This window comes from Cetorhinus maximus, chromosome 4 (assembly GCF_964194155.1).
Source record: "Cetorhinus maximus chromosome 4, sCetMax3.hap1.1, whole genome shotgun sequence".
Taxonomy (NCBI): domain Eukaryota; kingdom Metazoa; phylum Chordata; class Chondrichthyes; order Lamniformes; family Cetorhinidae; genus Cetorhinus; species Cetorhinus maximus.
This window is the reverse complement of record NC_135882.1, coordinates 38,362,837-38,383,595: the sequence shown is the minus strand read 5'-3', so window position 1 is coordinate 38,383,595 and position 20,759 is coordinate 38,362,837. Positions and strand designations below refer to the sequence as shown.

At 43.9% G+C, this 20,759-nt stretch overlaps 1 protein-coding gene across 1 annotated transcript in view; it reads right to left on the bottom strand.

Annotated features, from left to right (window-relative positions):
- The window catches only part of LOC144679417 (dual specificity calcium/calmodulin-dependent 3',5'-cyclic nucleotide phosphodiesterase 1C-like), a 792,900-nt gene that overhangs the window by 164,286 nt on the left and 607,855 nt on the right, over positions 1 to 20,759 (bottom strand). The window contains exons 5-7 of the mRNA XM_078539774.1: positions 9,450 to 9,632; positions 3,006 to 3,072; positions 1,035 to 1,151 (exon numbers count right to left, since the gene is read on the bottom strand). Coding sequence (XP_078395900.1) covers positions 1,035 to 1,151; positions 3,006 to 3,072; positions 9,450 to 9,632 — 367 coding nt within the window. The remainder of the gene's footprint in view (positions 1 to 1,034; positions 1,152 to 3,005; positions 3,073 to 9,449; positions 9,633 to 20,759) is intronic.

Here is a 20,759-nt window from a genome sequence, read left to right as displayed (position 1 = left end):
TAGACTACACATGGGGCAGAATTTAGTCCATGTCAGGCGGGCTTGGTAGAAGTCGGCGGGGTCGGTTAGGAAGCCGACTGCTGCCTACGAGCAGGACTGGACCGCAATTTCATGCTGGGGGGCGAATTAAGGCCTGCCCAGCGTGAAACACGAGCAGAAGTGCTCAGCGCTGCCTATGTGTGTGGGGGGCGGGGGAGAGGAGAGGAGGGCAAGCTGGGCAAGTGCGAACTTAACGCATGCACATGAGTGAGTGCTTGAAAATCTCTCTGAGGCACAGGAGCTACCTCAGGGAGACGAGGCGTTTAAAAAAAAATGAAGGTCTGAAAAATGTTATAAAACATGCCCTCTCATGTGACTCTGTCATGAGCAGGTACATGTTATTAATTAAATTTTAAAACTTTTACTTTAATTTTTATTTCCCTTTGGAAATTTCATCCCGCCCATGGATGAGGTTTCCAAAAGAATGTAAAGGCCGCTTGGCCTTTTCGCCTGGCCGCCAACTGTAAGGTTGCACAGGCAGCAAAAAATTCTATCCAGCAGGTCTGGTAGCATCTGCGGAGATACTCTCTGCAGATGCTGCCAGACCTGCTGAGTTTTTCCAGGTATTTTTATTTTTGTTTTGGATTTCCAGCATCAGCAGTTTTTTGCTTTTATAAAAAATTCTATTCAATTGATCCTTTAATGGCCTTAACAGACATTTCAATCATTCGCTCGAGCGCTGCAGACTTCGGCGTGTGCCCGCCGACCGAACTATTGCGCGACTATGCATTGATGTTGGCACATTCAGCCAACGTCATCGCACATTATTTCACACTCGAGCGGTTTGGATGCTGGTCCGCCTGCCAAGCTAAAAATGTTGCCCTTGGTCTTGATTTCATGTGTGCAATACCACAAGGAATCTTATAGTATAATGCATAGTTTTGAAATGCAGCTGGGTCACGATTTCCTACGTTTTTCAATGCAGCATGTAAGCCATTTAGTCATGTGTGCAAATGATTACATATTTAAGCAGACGAAGAACTCAACCCACTAACCTTGAAACGACTGATGAGGTCATATCTGGTGAAAAGATCATAAACAATGAACTTGAGTGCATGTTCTCCACTGGCCTCATTCAGTGCAAAAACATTGAAGGTCGATTTATCTACATTCTGCAAAACAAAGCACAAGAAGATGCTTCATGATGACTGATTGCCTATCATCATGCGTTCACCCATTTTCTATTTTCTCCTTTAGTCAGGATCCCATTATCCTTCCTATCACTGGTGTTCAGATGGCTGGTTGGCAGTTCCCAGACATGCATTTTCTCACTAACTAGGCGCAACAATGTTTCTGCTCTCTCTTCCCTAGAGTTCTTTAAAATGCATGAATGGGATCCATCTGAACAAGGGTTTCATCCTCTTTGCATTTGATTAGCTTATTTAATATTTCTCCTCATTTTACTTTAAATGTGGTTCTTAAATTTCTAATCTCATCTTCTAATGTCAAATCCATCTGATCCATTTCTATGGTAAAATAATGAACCAAAATACTTATTTAATATTTCTGTCATTTAATATTTCCATTGCAGCCTATGATTTTATCCTTAGTGGCTCTATTCTCATTCCAACTTTCCTTTTATTATGCATGTGACTTCAGAATATTTTAAGATTTTGTTTTATGTTCCCTGCTAACTTAATTTCATAGTTCCACTTTGTATTCCTTATTGTCTTTTTTGACTTCTTTCCTAAACTGTTCATATCCTCCCTTGTGATATGCCCTCTGCTGTATGATAGTGTGGATACCTTCAATTCTTCCCTCATGTCTGTATTCATCATGGTGTCTCATTGGTATACAGTTTGTTCTTGTTCCTCTTTATTTTTTAACATCTTTTTTATACTCCTGTTCTATAGTTACATTTACTCACTGGCCATTTATGTCCTCCCTTACTTTAGTCTGTCCTGCATTCTGCTTCCCTATTTTGTTCATGTCTAGGTTTGTTTCATCTCTTTTATATGCCTCCCTCCATCATACTTGAGTAAAGTATTTGTTGTATCCCTATTTACCCTTTCTACTGGGATACTACACCCATTATGATTCAGATGATGGAGTCCAATTCTATCAGCACAGCACCTTTGTGTTCCAGTACTGGTACAGTGTCCCATGAAATGGAATTCCTCTTCCCCCCACCAGCTCTTTAGCCATATGTTAAGTTTCCTGATCTGTCTGTCTCTTTGCCAATTTGCACATGGCTCGGGCAATAACCTAGCAACTATTAACTTCAAGTCAAAATAAATAAAAATCAGAAGAGATGTAAAATAGGTTGTTGATTCACTATCGCCCATTTCACACTGTCACAATGTCAAAATTACCCCCTTAGTATGATCCCTACACTTTTCAAATCTACAACTGAAGCACAGTTAATCACTTAACCAAAGAAAATTAGATACAACAACCCACCTCTATTCCAGTTTTTCTAATACCTACCTATACAAATTCAAGCATTCAAAATCCTGACAAGTTCAACACCAAGTTCAACACCCCAGCATCAAAAATCTAGGCTTAATTTGCATCTAATTATTAATTCATGATTCAGGAATATAAGTATGGTTCAGTACTCTTTGGGGATATTGGAATAATCAGTTAAGATGGGCATGACTTTGTGAATGGCTTTCAAGTGTCAAGGGGAAAAATAGCAAAATTAATTTATGAGAAACAAATATAGGGTCAACTTTAAGAGTTCATCTTCCAGTTCCTGGCTTCACCCAACCGAAGGGCAATATAGACCATCAAGGCTCGAAGGTCAGTATCCAACTAGCATCGATCACAATTTTCGAATTAAAATTAATCAGGATAAAGTTACATGTGTGAATTGAAAATGTTTTCCTCAATGCCTAATTCTGTAATCTGTCGTTATGTCAAACAATGCCCTTTAATGCAGCACAAATTCATAATGTTTGCCTCACAATGGTTTGAAACAGATATGAGATTGTCATAGAGGAAGGAAAGCAAAAGTCAAAAAATACCTTTAACACATCGATGACTGAAGGAGGGTAGCTTAGTCCAACCATATTTGACGTGCGCCTATACATTCTGTTCAAGGGAAGTTCAGAAAACAAAGATATTTAATAATGTAATGCTGATTTATATCAGTAGCATTAGTCAATGCACCTGAATTGATGCAAAATTACAATGCAGGCCCATAATCAGGAGGGATTTTTTTTTAAACAGTAAATTGCCCCTCCTTGTGAATAATTTTCTTTTAGCAAAATCAATTGCATAAAAAAGAAGCCAATGGACAGCATGGCAAAATACAGAAACAATACAGGAATATGAGGAGAGCACATTAATGGTAAGTTTTCTATAAGCATTGGTAGAATGCTGATGAACAAAACTGAAATTAACTTGCATTTTGCTATGCATCCTCCTTTAATTCACAGACTATTCTTAAACCTTTAGAGGGAGAAATTTGTTCACGTAGAGCCACTTTGTGATGTCATTGAAAAACGCAAAGTAGACCACTACCTGTGTGATTAAATTTCTCTCCTTGAATGTCCAGTGTGGAAATGTCTGCAGCTAAGCTACAGGAAAAGATCATGAGCATAACTTTACTTTTGAAGCCACTCATGTTCAATAATGAAATTAAGTGTTTTATCTAGCAACAACTGCACAAATATCCCCATCCTCAATACTGGAGGAGCCCAGCACATCAGTGTAAAAGATAAGGCTGAAGCATTCGCAACAATTTTCAGCCAGAAGTGCCGAGTGGATGATCCATCTCGGCTTCCTCCATCATGACAGATGCCAGTCTTCAGTCAATTCGATTCACTCTACGTGATATCAAGAAATGGCTGACGATGCTGGATACGGCAAAGGTTATGGACCCTGACAATATTCTGGCAATTGTACTGAAGACTTGTGCTCCAGAACTTGCTACACCCCTAGCCAAGCATCAAGAAGCTTGATACCATCCAGGACAAAGCAACACATTTGATTGGCACCCCTTCCACAAGCATTCACTCCTTTCACCACCGACAAACAGTGTCAGCAGTGTGTAACGTCTAAAAATGCACTGCAGAAACTCACCAAGGCTCCTTCGGTAGCTCCTTCCAAACCCACAACGGCTATCATCTAGAAGGACAGGGGCAGCAGACATACAGGAACACCACCACCTGGAAGTTCCCCTCCAAGTCAATCACCATCCTGACTTGGAAATATATCACTGTTACTTCACTGTCGCTGGATCAAAATCCTGGAACTCCCTCCCTAACAGCACTGTGGATGTACTTGCACCACAGGGACTGCAGCAGTTCAAGAAGGCAGCTCACCACCACCTTCTCAAGGGCAATTAGGGATGGGCAATAAATGATGGCCTAGCCAGTGATGCCCACATCCCATAAATGAATTTTAAAACGTTCTTCACTTCTCCAGTTCTATAGTTACAATTTAAAATGCAACCCTGGTCATGAACAGTAAACATTACATGTTTTGAAAAGTACCTTTAACTTAAAGTAAAGCAGAGAATTCCTTAGTTATGCTTAACTATGTGGCTGACACTGAGACAATACAGACTGCTATTCCATATGCAATTTATAGTTCGTACTAATCATGATTTGCCTGTTAATTCATGTTTAATTTACATTGATTCTGATTTGTGTTAAAGTAAAAATTACAAAAAGTAAAATCTTTTACTTTTGGGGGTCACTTGGTAAATGTGGTTCTTTCGGCTTATGGATCCCCATGGGGATCGTAACATCCTAAACTCCCAGTTACAGAGCTTTCCTTTGAGAGGTTATTAATTGCGTCGTATGTGCTAAGTCATCAATGCTACCGGTGTCCTAGATGACCACATGCGCAGGAAGTGCTGCTAGCTGCAGAAACCTGAGCTCCAGGTTTCAGAGCCCAAGCGGTGGCTGGAGTCATGGTGGTGCATCCGCAAGGCTGAGTGCTACGTTATAGCATGTTCAGAGAGGTGGTCAGATTTCAGAAAGGGGTGGTTTAGTTGGGCAGCTGTTGTCGGCAGCAGGCATCATCAAGAATGTGTAGGCAGGGGGTGTTGTCGGGGGTCGGTGTAGTTGGTGGGGTGTTGTCGGGGGTGGGTGTAGTGGGGAGTGGTGCTGTCTGTTGGGTGTACCCGGTGGGGTGTAGTTGGATAGTATTGTTGGCTATGGATGCTGTCGGGGGCGCGTTGTCGGGGTTGAGTGTCGTTGGTGGGGTGTTGTCATTGGTGGATGTTGTCTGGGGTGGGTGTAGCCAGGGTGTGTTTTGACAGGGTGGTTTTGTTGGGCAGCGGTAGGTATTTCCGAGGCTGGGTGTAGTCGGTGTGGTGTTGTCGGGGGTGGTGTTATCTGGTGGGTGTTGTCGGGGGGGGGGGGATGTGGGGAAGTAATTGGGTGGGTTGTAGTTGGGTGGGTTTTGTCGGGGTGGTTTAGTTGAGCGGCTGTTGTCAGCGGTAGGTGTTTCTGGGAGTGGGTGTAGTCAGTGGGCTGCAGCCAGGCAGTGTTGTCGGCAATGGGTGGTGCTGGGGTGTGTCGTCGGGTGGATGTTGTTGGGGGGTTGTACTCGGCAAAGTTGCAAGAAAGTTCTCTGTTAAGAACATAACATAAATAGTCCCTGATCTCCAAAGGTAAGGAAATAGGGATTCAGAACAGTTGTCCGCCCTCTCACTTTTGCCAGGCAACCCTAGAATTTAGAACACCATTTACTGAATTCTATGTCCTCTGGCTACCTCCCACCTGCCTCCAAATCGCACACTCCCATTTATTCAACACCCAAAAAACATAATGGTTAATCCACATTATCTATATAATCTCTATTTATGTTCTGACCAATATTTATTTTGCTAATTTCAAAGGAGTTGATTAACAATTACATTTTCAGGATTTTGTTCCACATATCATTCTGTGAAAAATTAAAGTTTCTTTTCATTTGTTGTTTGACGAGACATTGTTTTAGTTTCAAACATTTTATACGCTTGTATCATGTTTTCCCTCAGTCTTCATTGCTGTGTTGAAAAGGAGCTCAGCTCTTAAAGATGAATTCAACAATCTGACAATCCCAGGAGGGAACGCTCTGATGTGTGAGTAAAATAGGAGATGAGGGGCTGAGGGCACTGGAAATGTATCTTCGGCTTAAGGCAAAACAGGTGCAAAGATTAAAGCTACCAATACGTGGCATTTCAAATTCTCCAATGATTATTCCCATTGCTCTCTGCAGCAGAATCTCTAATCCATGCTTCTAGAAAGCGTTCTTCTGCTCTGGGTCTGCAGCCTCACCAAATATACCTTTATGAGTAGAGGAGACATTAGGATAGATCCCGTTTGCCTTTACCTTTGGCTCTTGCCACCAATTCCAGTTCCATCCCTGGCCACTCTCTCTGGTTGTACCAGATTGTCCTCAGCCTCTGCATCCTATCTGACCTGGGCCTGTGCATCTGCCATTTTATATGCCTTGTCACTAAGATGGTCTTCTTGCACCTCCAGTATATTGCCCATCTCTGCCCTGCTTCAACACATCTACTGCTGAAACCATCACCGATGGTTTTATTATAACTATAATCAACTAAACCATCCACCTTTCATTGTCCATGAGCTCTGCTATTCATGTATAACCTGCACCGTGTCTCGTTCGCCTATCACCCTGTGCTTGTGACCTAAATTGGCCCTTGGTTAGCAATGCCTTAATTTTAAAATTCTCATCCTTTCAATTCCTTGTCCCTCCCCATGTCCATAATTCTTCCAACTCTACAACTCTCTGAAATCTCTGTACTTTTCCAATTTGGGCCTTTTGCACATCCTTGATTTTCATGATTCACCATTTGCCTTCAGCTGACTTGGTGCTAAGCTCTGCAATTCCCTCCCTAAACCTCTTTACCTTTCTCTCCACCTTTTAATGCAGTAGGCATTTTTAACCTTGCCCCTCATTTCCCTGCTGCACAGCTCATGAAGCACCATTGGCTCAGGGTGACCAGCAAAATGTGGCACTACAGCCTGTCCTCAGGCTCCCACTGATGGGAAGGTATATGAAGGTACACGGGAAGATTCAAAATAGGAAGACAACTTTCTTTTAGACTGCCAAAGGCATTACAGATAATTGAAAAGGTGAAAGACCAAAGGAATGCTGGCCTTTATATCTAGGGGACTAGAATAGGGTAGAAGTTATACTTTAACTATACAAAGCTCTCATTAGACCCAACTTGTAGTGCTGTGAGCAGTTCTGGACGTCATACCTTAGAACAAGAATATTGGCTTTGGATTGAGTGTAGATTTGCCAGAATACCTGGACTCTTAACAGTTAAATTACAAGGAAAAATTACACAAATCAGAATTGTATTTTGGAATAAAAGCAAAATACTACGGATGCTGGAAATTTGAAGTAAAAACAGAAAGTGTTGGAAATACTCAGTAGGCCTGTCAGGATCTGTGGAGAGAGAAACAGAGTTAACATCTCCAGGCCAATGTGACTCTCCTGAATATTCGACTCAAAACATTAACTCTGTTTCTCTTTCCAAGGATGCTGCCAGACTTCCTGAGCATTTTCAGCACTTGCCTTTTTTTATTGTATTCCCTGGAGCTTAGAAGGCTAATGGGTGATTTGATCAATGTTTTCAAGATATAAAGGGGAACAGATCGGGTAGATTGGGAGAAACTATTTCCACTAGTTGGTTGGGGAATGCAAAGTTAAGGAGCATAGTTAAAAAATAACTAGAGCCAGACTTTTCAGGAGTGAAATTAGGAAACACTTCCTCATACAAAGGACAGTGGAAATTTGAAATTCTCTTCTGCAAACAGCAATCGATGCAAGATTAATCACTAATGTTAAAACTGAGATTGGTATATCTTTGGTTGCCAAAGTTATCAAGGGATATGGGATGAATGTCAGTATATGGGGTTAAGTTGTAGATCAGCCATGAGGTCATTGAATGGTGGAACAGGCTAAACAGCCTATTCCTGTTCCTATGCTCTTACGTTCTTGGCAGCTAGAATCAGGACCCAGAAAGCTCTGATCTCAGAGATATGACACACAGCTGTAGGCCATTCAAGCCTGTAGCTGCACTTAAATTTTCTGTCCCATCTACTCATCCTGGGCCATGCCAGGGATCTGAACTGGGGCACCCACAGACCAAGTTGATTGCCTGGCCTAGGAAATTCTGGCTTTCCTGGGCCTGGGCAGAAGCACTGTCCAGCATAGGGCAAGTAAAACCAGGAAAATCTGACCTGGGCTCTCTTTTCTAAATAAGATTTCCATCTAAATATCCTTTGGACACTGGAATTTCTTTTTACCCAATGTACTTCAAGCAGTAGCAATTAGCTACTAAAGTAGAAGGGAGGAAAATGTCCATTGACAAGCAATTCATTTTTGGATCATAATGTCAGCTTTATGCAGGCTTGTCATAGCATCGTAATGGCATAGAAGGAGGCCGTTCGGCCATGCAGGCTCTCTGCAGAGCAATCCTGTCATTCCCATTCCACTGCTCCATCCCCATAGTCCTGCAGGTTTATTTCCCTCAAGTGCCGTTCAATTTCTTTTTGAAACCATTGATTGTCTCCTCTTCCACGAGCCTTATGGGCAATTCAATATCACTGTCTATGTAAAAAAAGTTCTTCACATTCCTTATGCATCTCTTGCCCCAAATCTTAAATCTGTGTCCCCTATTCCTTGTACTATCAACTAATGGGAACAGCTCTTCTATGTCTACTTTATCTAAGCCTGTCGTTATCTTCTACACTGCTATCAGATCTCCCCTCGATCTCCTTGCTCCAAGAAGAACAATCCCAACTTATCCAACCTAACCTTGTAGCTAAAATCCTCCATCCGTGAAACCATTTTGGTAAATCACCTCTGCACTCTCTTAAGGAACCACACATCCTTCCTATAGTGTGTTGACCAAAAAGCAATACTATAGTTGTGACCAGATCAGAGCTTTGTAAAGATTCAGCATAACTTCCTTGCTCTGTGCCGAATACATCTATTTATGAAGCATAATATCCCAAATGCTTTGCTAATTACTCTCTCTCAATATGTCCTGTCACCTTCAAAGATCTATGGACATGAACTTCCATGTCCCTCTGTCCCTGCACACTCTTTAGAACTGTGCCTTTTAGTGTACATTGCCTCTCTTTATCCTTTTAGCCAAAATGGATCATATCACATTTCTCTGTATTCAATTCCATCTGCCTCTTCTCTGCCCATTTGCTAGCCTATCAATGTCTTGTTGCAATTGATTGGATATCAAAAAAACAATGGTGCACTGACCCTTGTCAAACGCCACTGTCTACTGTCCTGCAGTCTGAAAAAAAAAATTATCACAAATCGCTGTTTCCCATCCTTAAGTTTTTTTTAATCCAAGCTGACAATAAGCCTACCATTCTATGAGCCTCAAGTTTGTTAATCAGCCTTTTTTGCTTGTATTATTAAAAAAGTCAAAACATGCCCATCAGCCATGAAAATTTTATGTAAAGTTTCCCTACCTTTCGACAAATATCCCAGCCTGGACAGCATGGACAATGCTGCGGAATCTTGGTTTCTCCTCTGTTCTCTTCAGCATCATCCCCATTTGTTTCGTAAAGGTGGAAGCCAGCCAGTCACGGACCTCTGAGGGAACAGCGTCCGATTGGATATTGCTGAGTTCATCCTCTGCATCGAGGAGATGTCTGTGTTTAGAGGGGACAAAATCATACAGAATTTTTTGAATATATGGGTGTAAAGTATTTCATGCAAAACCTTTTTCATCATAAACATTCTTTTCGCATTGATCAAACTTTTTGCTACATGAATACTAGGTCTGTTAATTCTGAACAAAAAATAGATGTGATATTTTCAGTAATAACCTGGATAGCCAAGGGATCAACTTGAAATATAGTTAACAGTGACAAGTTGCTTTTACAATGGATAGCCAAGTCACTGCAACAAAATTATTTTGCCTAGTCTCTTTTTCATCTTTTGTCTTTATCTTTCTTTCTCCCTTCTGACTGGCTGCAGATTTGCCAGTGTTTCTTCATCCTTTCTGTCACCAAAAGATGAGGCCTAATGAAGGGTTGTCACTGTCATTACAGGTGGTGGGAAAGGTTCATTACATCATTCTTTCACTCTTCAACAAGGAAAACGAAGATATAACAAACTGTTCTCCTGAGAGTAAAGAAGACTAAGGAGAAACTTGACAGAGATATTTAAAATTATGAAAGGTTTAGACAGGCAAAATACAAAAGAAACTGTTTCCGATGGCTGAAGGGTTGATAATCAGAGGATGCAAGTTTTAGATGATTTGCAAAAGACCCAGAGGAAACATGAGGAAAATCTTTTTTTGAGTGCTTAGGATTTGGAATTTTCTGCCTCGTGGAGTAATGGAAAGAGATGAAATTGTAGCTTTCTAAAGGGAGTTGGATAAATACTTGAAAAAGATTCAGGTATATGGAAAAATATGGAGTGTAGCTGGATTGATGCTCAAAAGAGCCATGACACAGTGAAATGACTTTTGTGCTGTACTATTATAAGGTAGTTGGTAACAGTGGGAGAGATTCCTAGTCAGCCATATGATGGAAAGTAATTAGAGCCTCTGCCATCACCAGCTCCAGGCTGCAACATGCACGTAATAGTGCATGTTGCTGCAGCAACTCAGGCTCATCGAGGGGCTGGTTGGCTCTGTTGGCTGGATGGCCAGTGTGGATCAGATTGGGCAAACAGCACAGGGTTCAATCCTTATTCCGGTTTGGGTAGATTTAGGACCTGCTCCCTTGCCCGACCCATGGTGGAGATCGCGGAATTGTGGATCTGATTTGCCTTTGGGCAAAGAACTGAAGAAAAAGACTATTCCTTGATGGTCTGATGGTGCTTTAACTCTCCCTGCATGGCAACAGTCAAGCAATTCTCAGTGTGTATGCCTCTACCATGACCAACCCTGATGAAGTCAAGGATACATTCTATGATGAACTCTAATCCTTAATTGCTACTGTGCCAAAAACTGACAAGCTAATCATTCTTGGTGACTTTAACGCAAGAGTTGGTACAGATCACCAGGCGAGAGAAGAGGTCATTGTAAAAAATGGGGTTCGCAGTTGTAACAGTAATGGTTTTCTCTTGCTGAAGATGTCTGCTGAGCATGAGCTCTTAATCACCAATAGTTTTCCACCTCCTTCATCACAGGACGATGCCTTGAATGCACCTCATTCTATGCATTGGCATCGAATTGACTATGTCATTACCAGGCAGAGGGCAAAAGGATGTGTGTGTACATGTGCTGCACCGACTCCTGGACTGACCACTGTCTTATCATTTCGAAGATAAACATCAAATCTATCCCCCTAAATGTAGCCAGGGCACGAGGTTTCAGAAGCCTCTCAATGCCTCAAAGCTCAAACAGGCAGTCATGAAGGAATCTCTCTCAGAGAGACACGAGAGTTGCCTGGGTACAGCAAAAATGGACACTCACTGCTTTGAAGATGACTGGGTAACCTTCAGGGATACAGTGTACTCCACTGCTCTAGAGACCCTTGGCATATCCCTTGTTAAACACCAAGATTTATTTGATGAAAATAATGAAGTAATCCAGAAACTACTGGAGGAGAAACATCACCTCTGCAGGGTTTACTTCAATGACAAGTCATCACTACCCAATCACAATACCTGCTGGAACATCCACAGTACTGACCAATGAAAACTCAGAGAGATGCAAAACACTTGGCTGAATCAGAAAGCAGGCAAACTTCAGTCATATGTAGACCACAAAGACTGGAAGAGGTTCTATGATGTTTTTGAAATCTGTCTATGAGCCCCAGCCTACAGGTTCATCACCAATCCTTGATGCCAATGGGTCAACACTGCTCACAGATAAAGCTCAAGTTCTAGAAAGATGGACTGAGCACTTTAACCACATCCTCAATTGGCCTTCATCCATCAATGAAGAAGCAATCATCAGGCTACCTCATGTTTTCATCAACTACTTCTTGATAACCCTCCCGTGTTGTTAGAAATAAACAAATGTAATCAAATTCCTGTCTAGCAACAAAGCTCCAGGAGTTAATACTATCCCAGCTGAGGTCCATTTATGAGGCTGGAAATCATTGCCTGCTCTTTGAATCTATGTGAGAGCAAAGAATAATCCTGCAAGAATATAAAGATGCCTCCAATGTCCACCTGCAAAAGTGGAAAGGAGCTTGCCAATCCTGTGACAATCATAGAGGAATCTCATTCCTCTCCATTGCCGGCAAAAGTTTTGTCAGGATCTTTCTGAACCAATTAGCTCTTCATCTCAATCAGGATCGGCTGCCAGAGAGTGAGTGCGGTTTCTGAAAAGGTTGAGGAACCATTGATGTGGTGTTTGCAGTTAGACAGCTCCAGAAGAAATGCCAAGTACAGAACATGGACTTCAACGTTTGCTAACCTGATCAAGGCCTTTGACACAGTCACCAGCCATGAGGATTTTTGGAAGGTTTTTGGAGAAATTTGGCTGTCCTGTGAAATTCATCATCATGGTTCAATAGTTCTATGATGACAAGCTTGAGTATGTCCTGGGTGATGGTGAGTCTTTTGACTCACTCCCAGTCACTAATGGAGTTAAGTAGGGCTGTGTGATATCGTGTGATATCACCAACCCTCTTTGCATGTTTTTCCCTGCCATGGCCTCCAATGCCATCCATGATGTTGATCCTGGCATCAAAATTGGATCTAGGATTGGAAGCTGCTCAATCTGAGATGCCTCCAGAGCAAGGAACAAGATCCTCAAGGACATATTTTGTGATTTCCTTTTTGCCATTGACTGTGCACTAGCCGCCAATTCAGAGCTGGACACGTGATGTAGTATGGACTTGTTCTCCAATACAAGCTAACCTTCAGCCTTACAATAAGCATGAAGAAAACTGAAGTAGATGTACCAGCCTGCTCCAGGAAAGCCCTATTTCAAGGCTGAGTTTTCAGTCCATGACTAAAAGCTGTCAGCAGTGGATAAGTTTTCGTATCTCGGCAGCACACTCTCTCAAGCTGTCTATATTGACAAAAAGGCACATCAAGAATTACCAAAGCAAGTGTGGCCTCTGACAGAATCTGAACATCAGGATGCTGCCTGGGCTGGAGGGCCTGAGCTATGAGATAAGATTGGATAGGCTGGGGTTGTTTTCCTTGGAGCAGCGAAGGTTGAGAAGGGACCTGATAATGGTGTATAAGAATATGAGGGGCATAGATAGGATGGATAGGAAGGCACTTTTTTCTATTAGTAGAGGGGTCAATAACAAGGGGGCATAGATTTAAGGTAAGAGGTAGAAGGCTAAGAGGGCAGTTGAAGAGAAACTTTTTCACCCAGAGATTGGTGGGAGTCTGGAACTCACTGCCTGAAAGGATGGTTGAGTCAGACACTCTCATAACATTTAAGAAGTATTTAATATTCACTTGTGTTGCCATAGCCTCCAAGGGTCAAGCGTTGGAAAATGGGATTAGCGTAGTCAGATCTTTGTCGACCAGTGTGGACACGATGGGCTGAATGGCCTCCTTTTGTGTTGGCAGAATCTAGGCAAAATCTTCTGGTCGCTGTGCGGGGGGCGGGCCCTGCATGCCGATGCGTAAAATGGCGCATGGTGATGTCGGGCATGCGTCCCGACGTCACTGCACGTCATTCCGATCTTCAGTTCAGTGAGCATGCACTGGAGTTGGCTGCATGCCTGCCGAACTATCAAAGGTCTGTTAAGGCCATTAATCACCTAACTGAAGTATTTGTAAGGGCTGCCCATCCAACTTTAAGGTTGGCGGGCAGGTGAAGAGCCCAGGCGGCCTTCGCATTTTGCATGGAACCACATCTGCAGGCGGGATGAGATTTCATGAAGGGTTTATAAATTTAATGAAAATTTTAATTAAAATTCATTGACATGTTCCAACTCATGTGACACTGCCATGTCTGACAGAGGGTGCTGGTGAGAAGTGACTGAAGTATTCTGGGAGAAGTCATCGCAGCCACCGCGACTCAGGAGGGAATCGAGGAGAAGGACTCTTGCACTCAACAGGAGGAAGGGCATCCAACAGAGGGCGCTGGTGAGAAGTGACTGAAGCATTCTGGGAAAAGTCATCGCAGCCACCACGACTCAGGAGGGAATTGAGGAGGACCCACTGTCAAAGAACGGAATAGCCCCAAACATTACATTGCTGTAGTGTTTCCATCCCTTCCTCCTCCTCAAACCTAAAAAAAGAGAGAGAGGAAGAGGCAGTGCCTTCAGGAGTGCACCAGACCTGCGAAGGACACTCTTCTGAAAGTGGATTTTAAAGAAAAAGCAGCTGATTGGTGAGTAAATCCTGGGAGCAGACTCGGAGGGAGGAGCACCAGAGCGGTGAGTATAAATCTAGCTTACCTCGGGGATTCGTGGCCTTGTCTCCAGGGACCAGACTCGGAGGGAGAAGCACCGGTGCGGTGAGCATAAATCTAGCTTACCTCGGAGATTCGTGGTCTTATCTCTAGGGAGCAGACTCGGAAGGAGGAGCACCGGAGTGGTGACCTTGGGGCACAAAGTAACTGAAGCCAAAACTGAAAAAGTGATGTCACAGGAAAGCTGTGACCTGATTGGTTGGTAGGAAATCTGCACCAACTTTGAAAAAAAAACACTGCAAAGCTAATTAATAAATTAATTATCTAAGTAGAGATGGCTGGGCAGGTGATGTGCTGTAGCTGTATGATGTGGAAGCTGGCAGATCCCATTGCGAGCCGCAGTGACCACATCTGCAGTAAGTGTTGGTTGCTGGAGGAACTCCAGCTCAGAATTTATGAGCTGGAATCCGAGCTCCAGACGCTGCGGCACATCCGGGAGGGGGAGAGTTACCTGGATGCTTTGTATCAGGAGGTGGTCACACCCGGTAGATTAAGTACCTCAAGTCTGGTCAGTGGTCAGGGTCAGCAGGGTGTGACTGCAAGTGAGGCAAGTAGAGGGATCCTGTGTTCAGGAACAGAGGAGCCTCAGCTCTTGACCTTGTCCAACAGGTACGAGGTACTTGCTCCCTGTGTGGATGAGGAACAGGGCTGTAGGGAGGATGAACCAGCTGACCATGGCACCGTGGCACAGGAGGCCATTCAAGAGGGGGGAGCAAAAAGACAAGCGGTAGTTGTAGGAGATTCTATAATTAGGGGAATTGATAGCTTCCTTTGTAAGCAGGATCGAGAGTCCCCGCATGGTATGTTGCCTGCCCAGAGCCAGGGTGAGGGACATCTCTGACCGGCTTGAAAGGATATTGGAGAGGGAGGGGGAGGATCCAGTTGTTGTGGTCCACGTCGGGACAAATAACATAGGTAAGACTAGGAAAGGGGGCCTATTTGGGGATTATCAAAAACGAGGAATTAAATCAAAGAACAGGTCCTCAAGGCTTATAATCTCCGGATTACTACCCGAGCCACGTGCAAATTGGCATAGGGATGCAAGAATAAGGGAAGTAAACATGTGGCTAAAGGAATGGTGCGGGAAAGAGGGGTTCCATTTTGTGGGGCACTGGCATCAGTATTGGAACAGGAGGGATCTGTACCATTGGGACAGTCTCTACCTGAACCGATCTGGGACCAATGTTCTAGCGAAAAGGGTAAATAGGGTAGTCAACAGGACTTTAAACTAGAAAGTGGGGTGGAAGGGAAGGGTAAAACTCCAAGAAGTATGACTAATGGGAAACAAAGCAGCAAGTTAGCGTGTGGGGGGTGGATTCAACTTCATGGAAAATTATGAAAAAACTGAAAAGAAAGGAGAGCCCAGGAGAGGCTATTAAAGTCTCCAGAACACAAAATAGGACAGAGCGTTTGCAAAGGGCTAGGAATCTAACTTCAAGCACATCAGATAAAGGGACGACAATGAGAAAGGGGACAGGAAATACAGGACTGAAGGTGTTGTATCTGAATGCACGCAGTATATGAAATAAAGTAAATGAGCTTGTGGCGCAGATTGAAATTGGCAGGTATGATGTGGTGGGCATTACGGAGACATGGCTGCAAGGGGATCAGGACTGGGAGCTAAATATCCAAGGATATACATCCTATCGAAAAGATAGGCAGGTTGGCAGAGGGGGTGGGGTTGCTTTGTTAGTAGGAAATGAAATTAAATCGATATCAAGAAATGATGTTGGGTCAGATGATGTAGAATCTGTGTGGGTAGAGTTGAGGAACTGCAAAGGTTAAAAAACCATAATGGGAGTTATGTACAGGCCTCTGAACAGTAGACAGGATGTGGGGCACAAGATACACCAGGAGATAGGAAAGGTGTGTAAGAAAGGCAAGGTTACAGTGATCATGGGCGATTTCAATCATGGGGAAAATCAGGTTGGTAGTGGATCCCAAGAAAAGGAATTTGTGGAATGTCTACGAGATGGCTTTTTGGAGCAGCTTGTGGTGGAGCCCACTAGGGAACAGGCAATTCTAGATTTAGTGATGTGTAATGAGGCAGATTTGATAAGGGAGCTTAAGGTGAAGGAACCCTTAGGAGGAAGTGACCATAATATGATAGAATTTACCCTGCAATTTGAGAGGAAAAAGCTGAAATCAGATGTAACGGTATTACAATTGAATAAAGGCAACTACAGAGGCATGAGGGAGGAGCTGGCCAGAATTGACTGGGAGATGAGCCTAGCAGGAAAGACATTGGAACAGCAATGGCAGGAGTTTCTGGGAGTAATTTGGGAGACACAGCAAAAATTCATCCCTAGGAAGAAGAAGCATACTAAAGGGAGGACGAGGCAACCATGGCTGACAAGGGAAGTCAGGGACAGCATAAAATCTAAAGAGAAAGCATACAATGCGGTGAAGAGCAGTGCGAAACCAGGGGATTGGGAAGCCTACAAAGACCAACAGAGGACAACTAAAAACGAAATAAGGAGGGAGAAGATTAAATATGAGGGTAAACTAGCCAGTAATATAAAAGAAGATTGCAAGAGATTTTTTAGATATATAAAGGGTAAGAGAGAGGCAAAAGTGGACATTGGGCCGCTGGAAAATGACGCTGGAGAAGTAGTAGTTGGGAACAAAGAGATGGCGGAGGAACTGAATAGGTACTTTGAGTCAGTCTTCACAGTGGAAGACACAAGTGACATCTCCAAAGTTTAAGAGAGTCGGGGGGCAAAGGTGAGTATGGTGGCCATTACCAAGGAGAAGGTGCTAGGAAAACTGAAAGGTCTGAAGGTGGATAAGTCACCTGGACCAGATGGATTATACCCCAGAGTTCTGAAGGAGATAGCTGAAGAGATCGTGGAGGCGTTAGTGGCGATCTTTCAGGAATCACTGGAGTCAGGGAGGGTCCCAGATGACTGGAAAATCACTAATGTAACCCCCCTGTTTAAGAAGGGAGTGAGGCCAGAGATGGGAAATTACAGGCCGATTAGCCTGACCTCGGTCGTTGGTAAGATTTTCGAGTCCATTATTAAGGATGAGATTTCAGAATACTTGGAAGTGCATGGTAAAATCGGGCAAAGTCAGCATGGTTTCATCAAGGGGAAGTCATGCCTGACAAACCTGTTAGAATTCTTTGAGGAGGTAACGAGTAGGTTAGACAAAGGAGAACCAATGGATGTTATCTACTTGGACTTCCAGGAGGCCTTTGACAAGGTGCCACACAGGAGGCTGCTCAGTAAGATAGGAGCCCATGGTGTTAGAGGCAAGGTACTAGCATAGATAGAAGATTGGCTGTCTGGCAGGAGGCAGAGAGTGGTGATAAGGGGGTCCTTCTCAGGATGGCGGCCTGGAGTTCTGCAGGGGTCAGTGTTGGGACCACAACTTTTCACTTTATACATTAATGATCTAGATGAAGGAACTGAGGGCATCCTGGCTAAGTTTGCAGATTATACAAAGATAGGTGGAGGGACAGGTAGTATTGAGGAGGCAGGGAGGCTGCAGAAGGATTTGGACAGGTTAGGAGAATGGGCAAAGAAGTGGCAGATGGAATACAACGTGGGGAAGTGTGAGGTCATGCACTTTGGTAGGAAGAATAGAGGCATAGACTATTTTGTAAATGGGGAGAGAATTCAGAAATCTGGAGTGCAAAGGGACTTGGGTGTCCTAGTCCAGGATTCTCTTAAGGTTAACTTGCAGGTTGAGTCGGTAGTTAGGAAGGCAAATGCAATGTTGGCACTTATTTCGAGAGGACCACAATATAAAAGCAGGGATGTGCTGCTGAGGCTTTATAAGGCTCTGGTCAGACCACATTTAGAATATTGTGAGCAATTTTGGCCCTCGTATCTCAGGAAGGATGTGCTGGCCCTGGAGAGGGTCCAGAGGAGGTTCACAAGAACAATCCCAGGAATGAAAGGCTTAACATATGAGGAACGTTTGAGGACTCTGGGTCTATACTCGATGGAGTTTAGAAAGATGAGGGGGGATCTGATTGAAACTTACAGAATACTGAAAGGCCTGGATAGAATGGACGTGGGGAAGATGTTTCCATTAGTAGGAGAGACTAGGACCCGAGGACACAGCCTCAGAGTAAAGGGAAGTCCTTTTAGAACAGAGATGAGGAGAAACTTCTTTAGCCAGAGAGTGGTGAATCTATGGAATTCATTGCCACAAAAGGCTGTGGAGGCCAGGTCATTGAGTGTATTTAAGGCCGAGATAGATAGGTTCTTGATTGGTAAGGGGATCAAAGGTTATGGGGAGAAGGCAGGAGAATGGGGTTGAGAAACTTATCAGCCATGATTGAATGGCGGAGCAGACTGGATGGGCCTAATTTCTGCTCTTATGTCTTATGGTCTTATGGTCTGCATAATTTTTTTCATTCTTTTTTCAAGCTTTCATAATCAAATTCATCTCCCTGAGGCACATTTCTGTGCTCGTTTGCACACACGCGCGAAAGACCGCAGGCCCCAATGGTCCCTCCTTCCCTCGCCCGCACAGGTAGCGCTGAGTGCTTCCGGGTGCGCACCATGCCATGTAAAATGGCGGCACGCAGCCGATCGCGAGCGGCCATCTGCTGCACTCCTGCCCGCACCCGCTCCCGTCCAGCCCACCTGACAGGGAGAAACATCTCACCTATGAGGCTATGAGTATCAGTCTGGGAATTTAAGAGGAGTAAGTCTCCCTACCAAACTGAAAGTCTGTAGAACATTAGTCTTGTGCACTCTGCTCTACGTATGAAACTTCAACTGTTTGCCAACATCATGCCACTTTCACTTGAGCTGCCCTCAGAAGCTTCTGAAGGTCTAATGGCAGGAAAAAATACCAGACACTGAGGTGCTCACCCAAGCTGGCATATCAAGTATCCACACCACACCGAGGCAGTCACAAATGAGTTGGGCTGGTCTTGTAACTCGAATGCCTTTCACACGCTTACTGAATGAATCTTCAATGGAGTGATTGAGTCTGGGGTGCACTCTCATGGCAGTCAAGGGAAGTGCTATAAGGACAATCTGAAGGATTCACTTAGGAGTTTTGATGTTGACTTTGAGCCCTAGAAAAAGCTCACACAGGATCGCTGGACGTGGCACAAATGAATAAAAAATGGTGCAGCCTCCTTCGAAAACAAGTGCACATCAGAGGCAGAGAGAAAATACAAGGAGAGGATACCCTGAACCAGCAACTCATCCAAACTCAGTCATCTGCGGTATCCTGTCCTACTTGCAGCAGAACCTTCCGGGTGCAGATCAGCATTAGCAGCCATCTATGTACCTACTGAGACCCTACCAAACACCCCAGATGATGAACATGGCCATCTACGCCTCAAAGGATGAACAAGAAAGATAACTATTCTATGATTTTATTCCATGAACTGTCAGAATGATTGCTCTATAGTTGTGTATGATCACGTTCTTCATATAGGGTCACAATCTAACAATAGATGGGATGGTCAAATGGGCAGATAAGTGGCAGATGGAATTTAACTCTAAAAGGTGCTGAGGTGATACACTTTGGAAGGAGTAATTTGTCAAGGAAGTATTCAATGAATGGCATGGCACTAGGAAGTTCTGAGGAACAAAGGGACCTTGGCGTGTGTGTCCATAGATCTCTGATCTCTGAAGGCGGAGGAGCATGTTAACGGGGTGGTGAAAAAGGCACAGGAACACTTGCCTTTATCAATCGAGGCATAGATTACAAAAGTAGGTAGGTCATGTTAGAGTTGTATAGAACCTTGGTGAGGCCACAGCTGGAGTACTGTGTGCAGTTCTGGTCGCCACATTATAGGAAGGATGCGATTGCACTGGAGGGGGTGCAGAGGAGATTCACCAGGATGTTGTCTGGGATGAAACATTTAAGTTATGAAGAGAGTTTGGTTAGACTTGGGTTGTTTTTGTTGGAGCAGAGAAGACTGAGGCGTGCCCTGATCGAGGTGTACAAGATTATGAGGGGTATGGACAGTGTGGATAGGGAGCAGCTGTCCCCCTTAGTTGAAGGGTCAGTCGCGAGGGGACACAAGTTCAAGGTGAGGGGCAGGAGGTTTAGGGGCGATGTGAGGAAAAACTCTTTTACCCAGAGGGTGGTGATGGTCTGGAATGCACTGCCTGGGAGGGTGGTGGAGGCGGGTTGCCTCACATCCTTTAAAAAGTACCTGGATGAACACTTGGCACGTCATAACATTCAAGGCTATGGGCCAAGTGCTGGTAAATGGGATTAGGTAGGTAGGTCAGGTGTTTCTCACGTGTTGGTGCAGACTCGATGGCCCGAAGGTCCTCTTCTGCACTGTGATTCTGTGATTCTGTGAATGTCCCACTGACTATGGAGGGAATTATTAGGTTGTGAATCCAATGGCAGAACTTAAGTAATTCTTCAAATTAATTTCTTTGCCTGAAGGAAAGATAGATTATCATGGCAGTTAATCATACTTTTAGACTGAAGCAGCCAGCTCTGTGGA